This window comes from Neopsephotus bourkii, unplaced genomic scaffold (genome assembly GCF_033783945.1).
Source record: "Neopsephotus bourkii isolate Nb327-2 ecotype Australia unplaced genomic scaffold, CSIRO-AGI_Nbou_v1 NB_1820, whole genome shotgun sequence".
NCBI classification, from domain to species: Eukaryota; Metazoa; Chordata; class Aves; order Psittaciformes; family Psittacidae; genus Neopsephotus; species Neopsephotus bourkii.
Window position 1 is genome coordinate 894,179 of NW_026902293.1, and position 9,925 is coordinate 904,103.

The following is a 9,925-nucleotide window of genomic DNA, read 5'->3' on the forward strand; positions in this document are numbered from 1 at the left end:
TTTCAGCCTGTGTACACAGGAGGGGTGCTCTAGTTCTCTCCAATCACTTTTGTGGCCCTCCTCTGGGTTTGCTCCAACAGTTCCATGTCTTCCCTGAAGGCCCAGAGCCGGATGCAGTACTTCTGGTGGGGTCTCACGAAAGCAGAGGGTCAGAATCACCTCCCTTGACCTGCTGGTCACGCTCCTTTGGATGCAGCTCAGGATATGGTTGGTTTTTCCAGGCTGTGAGTGCACAATGCCAGCTCATGTCCAGCTTTGCATCTAGCCACAAGTCCTTCTCTGTATGTCTGCTTTCAACCCCTACATCCTCCAGCCTGTATTGATACCTGGGGTTGCATCAATGCAGGTGCAGGACCTTGCACTTGGCCTTGTTGAACTTCCAGAGGGTCACACAGGCCCCCTCTTTGAGCTTGTTCAGATCCCTCTGAATGGCATCCTGTCTCTCAGCCATGTCAGCCACAACAACCAGCTTGATGTCAAGTGACTGGTTCTTTCAGAGGCTAAGTAGAAAGAGATCAGATGCTGCGAGGCCTGCACCAAAAATATCAGCAGAAAAGGAGGCACTCGTTTTCCAAATAAAGACCTCTGAAATCCAGCTACATGCTCTATGAACTGAGGTACATAAATTGCTCTTACTTCAGTGTCTCTGGTGTACAGCCTCAGAAACACATCATCTTGCTTCCAGCAAGATAAAACTGCAACAGTTTACAAGTCTGGCAGGGTAGATTTATTAATTTTTGTACACTTTCCTTGTAAAGGCCAATATTGCTGTAAGCATTGCTTTTTCTTTTTGTGGCAAGACAGACAAGACACAGGAAGGTGTTTTATAAGGTCTGTACACTTCAACTTGTGAAACAAGATACAAGTTGGTTTTATATGTACAGTTTAAGGAAAAAAGATGAAGAAGCAAGAGGGGGGGGAAAAAAACCCATCTCAGGAGGAATGCACAAGTTAAAAACAAGAAGGGAAAGGTTCCTCTAGAATTTTGGGACTTTCTAAAATAATCTCCTTTTGCAAATATTTGTTTCTCTTGTCTTGGCCTGGCAAGGTACCAGCTTCAAAACTAGGCAGATGTAGATCCCTGCTCTTCTTTAACACAGTCCCACTGAAATGAACGGTTTCTACCCTTTCGTAGCTGAAAGTGAGGACAAGGTGCTGTGCAGCAATGCCTGACCTCTATGGACTGCCTGTGGAAAGGGAACATTAGAGCACTTCAATCCATTTCATATCACAAAGTTTGACCCATTGATAATCATACTGTAAAACTGAAACAAGTTAACAGGACCAAACCTTCAAAACTAATTAAGATGTGCAACTTAGCTATGAAACTTTGAAGTCTCAGCTTAAATAAAAAATAGTCATACATAAGTGACACTTGTCACTCTTTCCCTGTTGGCATAGCAGGAGACAAACCCCTTAGTCAAGTGTTTCAGCATCTTGGCTTTGGGATGAACACTGGACACTACAAAAGATAAGATAGTATGTCCATATTTTCACGGAAGAAAATGATGTGGAGCAGCACCATGTAATATCTCCAAACAGCTAATTAGTGGCCACCAAGTTGCCTCCTGTGTCTGCCAGATTAGGGAAAAGACTATTCTAAGTTCGCCCTGTCTAGAAGGTTTGATTAAAAATGTTTCCCCGAGGAAAAAAAAAGAAATATTACTTTGAAGGGAAAAAGAAGTCAAGGTGATGAAAAGTTTTGGTTTACTGTCAAAAGAAGTTTTTGAGTCACTGGACATGAAAAATTCTTTAGTAAAGAGTCAGGTTTAATGAAGAGATAGGTATTTCAGTTTTAAGATTTACTCTTTTAGGCACACTACTGAGCATAAGCAAGTGCTCTCTTTCACTTTCCCCACTTAAATTGCAGTAGAGTTCTTTAATCAATTGCTTCTGTCATCAAGCAGATACAAAGCATGAAAGTATCTAAGTAAAAGCTGGGTACAAGTGTTAAATGGCCACGCTGCCTTTGTGAGTAAACTTTGCCAAATTAAGAAATATTGTTTATAAGTATGCTAAAATATAAACTCAGCTTAGTGGGTTTAATAATTACGAGCAATGTGCCAATTAAACTGCTTTTCATAGTACTTTTTTATAGTGGAAAACTTTTTGACACTGACCAAGTAGCTGGTTATTCACAAGCTTATAACACCATCTCATCACCATGGCTACCGTTTTAATCCTTTTTATTACTGTTTAGCATCCAAAAATAGTTCTAAGGAAGAAAACGTTCTGAGAATCCTCATTCTCAGTTTCCAAATCACAAAGCACATATTAGGGACCTTCACAATAGAGTCACTGAAGCACTTTGGTATGCAAACAGGAAGAGTTAAATACACATGCTAAATAAGACACCCTGAAATCTCAGAAGATGCATGTGAAGACATGGAACTTAAGACACTAAACTGAAGACACTAGCTATGAATAATATCAGACAAATCAACACAAACAGCATGCTACTGGAATTTAAACAGTATGTTGCAAAAGAAGATCTAGTATGCTATAAATTAGTGAACTGCACCTCAGGAATTCCTGATGTATCTCCTCTTTAAGAAGCTTATAAACTTTTCAGCGTAATAGTATCAGATAGCTTCCATATCTCAGTCATAAAATTAATCTTGCAAGGATTATGAGGTTTAAGTGAAAGTTACATACTTATTCATTCCTATAATCAAATAACTAACAGCTTTAATAGTGAGCTAACCAAACTGGCAGCAGATGAGAAAAAGCTCAAGAGCGTAAGCTTGCATTCAGAGAGAACTCCGACAGAAAGAAAGAGGAAAATAATTTTAGTATGTATCCATCACATAGGAGGAGGGTTGCATCTTGGTAGACAGAGGATGTAAGAAGAGAAACCTCAAAGTGCTCAACAATGTTCCCTAAATGTCAGAGATCTCACCCAGGGAGCCTTCATTGTATTTTGGCAATAGTAAGAGTTAGGAATCTAACTTGTCTATGAGGTCTCACCATGGTAAAGCTAAAAATTTGAGCAAGGTTTTTGGAGCTTGCACAGGAGGACCTGTGCTTGAAGGTTTGTGGTTACTGCATGGAAGGAAGGTGAAAGGCCTGCCTACATGAATGGCAAGGTTTCTGTTGCCACAAAATCAGTCAGGAACAGCTGTCTTTACAGCATCCTTCATAGAAGCCAAACCAGTGTAAAATATTACAGTAAAAATAATGTGCCAACATATATATTTAATATGCTGAAGTACAAGGTCATTTGTGGGTCTTTTTCTAAAAAGCATAAAGGATGAAGAGGCAGACTGAGACTTTTACAGCTCGAGTTAAAATTGAGATATCAAAGTTTCTGCATTTGTAAAGTAGTCTAACATTGATAACATTCAGAAACTGAACAGTAGAAGTATATCCTTCCCTAACCTAAATATGCCATTTCAATAGCAAATGACCCACAGACACTGTTCATAGGACAGATGGGGAAAAGATGCATAAATGACTGATTGATGTAATGGCCAAACCTCAAGTGCTTATTCCTAATACAAATTTTGGAATATAATTCTTCTTGTCTTCGCCTACCTAAAACTGTCAGACTCTTTGGGAGGTACACAATAAAGGATGTGAGGCAAAAAAAAAAAATAAAATAATAATAATAACAAGAAACAATATATTTCAAATAGAAATAAGCAAATGATTATTCACAGTGAGAGTGGCCAAACACTGGAAGAAGTGCAATGCGAGGTTGTGGGATCTCTGTCTCTGGAGGTATTCAAAACTCAACAGGACAAGGACCTGAGAGACTTATTCTGACTGAAATGGCACTGCTTTGAGCAGAAAGTTGCAGAGATGAGCCCTGAAGGTGCCTTGCAGCCTAAATTCTGATGTTTTGGTCAGTTACATGTCAAGGGAAGCAAAAAGTCATCCTCAAATTCCATACACAAAATAGCCCCACTCAGGAGCAGTCATAACCCGGTCTAAGTCACCAACTGACTCATGATATCCTTCACAGTTTCCTTCAGTAAACCCTGATGTAGCATTTGTTACTGACCAAAACTTCTAGGAAGAAAAAAAATGTTACTTAGGAAATCTTAACTGTCTTAACAGTTTTGTTGGGTTTTTTTTTTTTTTTATTAAAGATCCATCTTAGAGAGGAAGAAATCATGATTTACACTGTTCAAAGAAGAAGACATCTGACTTTCCATAACTTGCATGGCATGAACTACTTACAATATTCAGAAGAAAACAGTCAAAGATATTCTGTATGTATGAATGAGTGCCTTCGCAGGGCAGGAGCATATAGCGTTAGCCTAATGAGCGTCAGCAGGCACAGCTCCACCAGCCACAATGGGGTCATACCTTATTCACCAAAAGCTGATTTTGGCCTATAGGTTTTAATGGCTCCTTGAAGAGCTGCTGTGGTTGATAGTCCTGACTTCCAAATCCTGAAAGCCTCTTCTTATATGGATTATCAGGTTGTACCTAGCATTTCTTATTTCTCTTCGCTTTCAGCTGAAAGAAAATATTCTGTGCCCCTGCTGAAACACCGACATATGTGCTGTGACCTGGATATGTCCATACAAGAACAAGAGTATAGAATTTATAAGTTTATAGCAATCAGCAATAAAAACTCAAATATACCTATACTGAAATTAAAGTCTCTGCATTATTTTTCATTATCTTCACATTCCTATCTCAGCTTCACATGAAACAGAAAGACCTCTGTAACACAAGTATGAAAAGGGAAGGAACAACACAGGCTCCTTTTTGTTTGATATTGTGGTTAGGGAAGGTGATGGGTTGGATTTTTTTGAGAGGGGAATTGCAAGAACCCTGGCAAACACTGAAATACTTAAAAACCCTGTATTCCACATGCTACTCACTGTTCCAATAACTAGAACGCTCTCCTACAGCAAGTCACTGCATTCCTCTGGGTCTCCCCTCACCTCCCATAAGGATTCTATCAGTCAGAAAGGATAACCACATTCCTGATGATCACATTATGCATGTAACTTGCTGTAAACATCACCTTTTAGCCCTATTGAATGATTTGTTCAGCCATTAATTCTGTGCTCTCTCAAAGGATATTCCTTTTCTACAGAGGGTTGTTAGTGTAATTTTTGGTTAAAGTTTGATATGAAATTGCATCAAAAACATTAGTTTCCTCCAAAAACTTTATTAATCTTTTAAATGACTTTATAATTTGTTAGGACTAGTCTGATTTCAAAGGCTTAAAATAAAAATTGAACATGGTGGGATCACAGAATAATTTAGGTTAGAACATCACCTAATCCAATTCCCTGCTCAAAGCAGTGATACCTCTGAGATAAGATTGAGTTATTCAATCCCATGTCCAAAGTCTGAGCACCTCCAGGGATTGAGTAGTGTTCATAAATTCAACCACTGTCACTGTGAATAATGTTATTCCATACCTCTGGTCAGAATTTAACTTGCTGCAGTTTGCAACTGCTGTCACTCATTTTATTTTGCAGCCACAAGAAGATTTCTATTCTTGTCTTCTCCATAACCCGCATTTAGATGACTGGGGATAGCAATTAGTTTCCCCCAACCCTAAGGCCTTCTCCATGCAGAACAAATCCAGTTCCCTCAACATCTCCTCATCTGTAATGTGCCATCTTAATGGCCCTCCACTGCACTTAGCTGTGGTTTCTCAATGTCTTTCTTCTACAAGAGGGCCCAAATTGTGTGGCATCACAATCGCCAAATAGAGAACTGCTAGCTTTTAATAAGCTTGAAAGTGATCTTCATGTCTTCTCCAACCTATCTGATTCTATGATTCTAAAGGCAACATTTTCATTGCTCTGCTTGTGAAAGTAATAAAGTATCCAGAAAAGGGTTCAAAACTCCATGATAAGCCTGCTTCATAGTACTTACGTCATTCTTATGGGAGAATGCCTTTTTTATGGTAAACACCTTTATTTCTCAAACCTTTCTGTAAAGGAAGTCAAGAATCAAGCAGACAATAGACTCTATATGGTGAGAATCATTTGTTATCTTATATAGCTAGTAGTACAAGACATAGCACTACAAAGAATAACCACAATGAAACAAATCTACTTTTCTTTGCTTGTACTTTTTTTTCCTTATTTACTCATTATTTTCTTGGATTTTCATATTTGTGAAATCCTGCTAATCTAGGTAATTATGCATCAGAATATGTGAAAATTGGAGCCAGACTGCATTTATCTCTCACTCCATAGTGTTAGCTGAGAGATATTAACCAGCTCTGCCAATTATTTGCCAAAAGATGCACTACTAATAATTATATTATTAGTAATTTATTAGTAATCAGTATTCAGTATGAGGCTGGTACTGCTGGTAACAGCACAAAAAACGTTGTTTGCACTTCTGGTGCAAGAGATGTACAATTTTATCAAATGTACTGCAAGCTGATAGAATTCAATCCCATTTAAGAAGTGAAACGTAAAACTGAAGAGAGGTTTTACACCATGCGGGGATTTTTAAATGGGTTAATTGGGAATTCCGAATTGCCCTCTGAAAAAAAAAAAAAAAATATTGCCTCTCTGGGGTTATACTCAAGTCTATCATCATCACAGCATGAAGGAGTGAAAGCGCTGGGGGGAGATACAGGAGCCCCTGTGCATCTGTTCTGCTTCAGTTGGATACCCAGATCCCAAGAAAAATGCCTTTCTGGGGCAAGATCAGGCTGAACGGGGCTTTGAACATCCTTGGTCTAGTGGAAGGTGTCCTTGCTCATGGTAGGAGGGTTGGAACTAGGTGATCTCTCAGGTCCCTTCCATGCTAAGACTGCATGAAATGGACGCTCCCCCCCACCCCCACCCCCCACCCCCCCGGCCGACAGCCTGGCTCTGCCCGAGCCAAGAGCTGGGACAGTTCTTGGGGAGAGCAGGCAGTGGATGCTGAGCTCCCAGACACACGCACGACGAGCAAATGCCACCTGCAGCTGGAATTTCTCTTCCCATTTGGTGCACTCGATACCTCTCTGCGCTAGGGAGGAGATGTGATTTCAGGTAACTGAAAAAAAGAAACAACTCCCGACTTTTAAAGTATTCTCTCCGCGATTCGTTTTCTCTTGCTACCTAGATCGAGACGGACACGCATTTAACAACCAGGATCCAGCAAAGAAGCAACACCAGCATACCCCGCCTGCACGGACCCGTGATCCGCATCCTCCCCTGCCCGGCGCCGCTCCGGCTCCCCTCCAGGAACCCCACTGCTGCAGAGGTCAGTGCATCTTTCCTCTTTCCAAAGCGCTCGGTCCCGCCATGAAGGGGAGGGGAAGGGGTTTTGGGTTTTGGGGAGCATCCCCAAGATACCGGCTCCCCCTGAGGAAAGGAGTCCCGCGGTCCGCCGCGGCCGCCGTGCTCACCGCCCCTCCGCGCCTCCTCTGGGCACCTCTGTGCGCTGCGCAGGGGTGGCTGCCGGACCGGACCTCTGCGTTCCCAGGTGAGCGCTGTCACCTTGGCGTGGTCATTCTGGGGGAGTCCGAGGCTGGGTGCTGACCCCGCATAGCGTCCATCGGTGTGGGAGGAGCTGGTAAGGGACCATTTTCAAAGTGGGACCTTCTGCTGCTGGCTGAGACTTGGTGATCTACTCTTGGTCCTGGCAGGGCAGTGGTAGGCAGCGGATGTGGAACCTTGGTGGCTGAATGCAACAGAGGCAACAGGCTTGAGAAGAACACGGGTCTCACATTTTTTCCCCCACTTCCAAGGCATTCCCAACAGCAGTGGCCTGGCCACCTTCTCCTGTGGACATGGAAAACTCCTTCCTCCCCAGCACCAACTCTTCATGTGCAGACTGCACTGGGTCAGAGGATGGGGGTCTGAATATGTCCACTCCCACACCAAGACCCAGTTTCTACCTCACAGTGCCAATCGTGTACTCAGTTATATGTGCTGTTAGGCTAATAGGCAACACCGCTGTCATACATTTAATCCTCAAAGCCCCAAAGATGAAACGGTCACCAACATCATCCTCAACCTGGCTATTGCTGATGAGCTTTTTACTTTGGTGCTACCCATGAACATTTCTGACTACCTGCTCCTGCAGTGGCTGTTTGGAGAACTCATGCGCAAGCTCATCATCTCCATAGACCAGTACAACACCTTCTCCAGCATCTACTTCCTCACTGTCATGAGCATTGACCGCTACCTGGTTGTGGTGGCCACCACCAAGTCCAGGAAGATGTCCTACCTCACCTACTGAGCAGCCAAGATTGTGAGTCCCTGCATCTGGTCCTTTGGCACAGTCATCATCCCGCCCTTCACTGTCTTTGCTATGATATACAAGGAGCAGGGGTGCTTCCAGTGTCTTCGTGTTCCCACAGCCTGAGAGCATGTGGTGGAAAGGCAGTCAGATCTACACCTTTATTTTAGGCTTTGCCATCCCAGTGTCCACCATATGCATCCTCTACACCACCATGCTGTGCAGACTGAGATGTGTACACCCTCATTGCAATGCAAAAGCCCTGGACAAAGCCAAAAAAAAGGTGACACTGATGGTGGTTTTCATCCTGCCTGTGTGCCTGTTCTGCTGGATGCCTTATCACCTTAGCACAGTGTCCCTTTTGTAGTCATCTATTCTTCCCAGCCGACTGGAGCCCAGAGTGTGCTTTCTCTCCAGCCTCCTTCTGGCAGTCCACAGGGCTTCAGACTGTCTCACTACACAAGACACAAACTAGGGACTGGTGGATCCTTCCTTATTGTCCTGCACTAATTTCTTCAGCAGCGCTCTCCATCCCTTGCCCTGCTTTTTTTTTTTTGTTGGTTAGTTGGTTTCGTTTTTTTTAAACCCCTTCTCTCTAATGTGCTTTTTCTCCTATGTTTGCAGCTCACAGAACTGCAGCAGGTCCCTTTTCCCTCTTTTAATGGTATTGCTTTGTGAACTGAAGCCACAAGGCTGTCTTTTTTTGCAGACTTTATTATTAATTTATTTATTTGTTTATTATTTATCTTTTTTATTTATAAAGCCCAATAAAGGTGTGTTGTTGAGTGTCTTGCTTCATGATTCCTTGGCCTCTTCATATCCACAGGGCCTGTTTAACAAAAGCCTTGCAAACTTAGCAACATTGAAAAAGGCATAGCTCCAAAGGATAAAAGGATAAGGAATAAACCAAGTTATCGTGCTCATTTAATTTTACAGTGGACTGAGATAAAGTAGTCAAAATCTGTGATAAAAGGCAAGGGAGACCTCAGTCTGCCTTTAAGGAAGAAAAAGCAAACACTTAGTAGTGTATAAAATACACAGATGTGGATTTGGAGTCACCTGAGAAACAGCTTAACAGAGTACTTGGTAGCTGTACGTTGCAAAATTTGCAGCTTTTGTTTGCATTGGAAGGGGTGTTACTTTTTCTATTTGCCATATGTTTATGGGCAATCTCCTTCTGGCACATGCAGATAATTATTTCTTTTTGGTCCAGAAAACAGAATTGGAAGGCATTTTCAGAACACATTAGCCTTTAAGGACTTGCTGAGACGTGGGAAATATTCTGATTTCTTTCCTACAAACCATAAATCAAATATGTGGTTGCTTTTAACAGTCTCACACACTCGTACTCTGCTTGCTGGTGAGATATATGAATAATTCTCTTAAGGAGGACAAAGAAAGTGAAAAAAAAAAAAAACCCACCCAAAAGAGTAGGTTAATTTTAGCCGCAGGAGTGGGGAGAGGGTCAATGAGAATTTCACTAGCATTCACATGTCCAAATTCTGCATGAGGAAGTGGTGGGGTTTTTTTCGCTCTTCTCTCCTCTTTTAGCCCTCTAAACTGATAAAATGTGGAAGACTGGGAAACTATCTGCAGTCACTTAACATTTCCCATCTTAGCTGTCTTCTCTGTTATTCCCTGCAGTAGATGCTAAATCAGTGTAACAAAACTTTGGTCATATATTTCCCCTTCCACTCAATATAGAGAGATGGAGAGATGTGTCTAAAGAATTCTGTTTCCACTTACACACTTACAGGGATGATGG

At 41.9% G+C, this 9,925-nt stretch overlaps 1 protein-coding gene across 1 annotated transcript; it reads left to right on the forward strand.

The window, feature by feature from the left end:
- Positions 1–7,473: 7,473 nt before the first annotated feature.
- NPBWR1 (neuropeptides B and W receptor 1) lies at positions 7,474–8,527 on the forward strand. The gene is given in 3 exon segments (XM_061343033.1): positions 7,474–7,907; positions 7,910–8,249; positions 8,251–8,527. Coding segments are annotated over 3 exon segments (816 nt in total). The 5' UTR covers positions 7,474–7,708.
- The last annotated feature ends 1,398 nt before the right edge of the window (positions 8,528–9,925 follow it).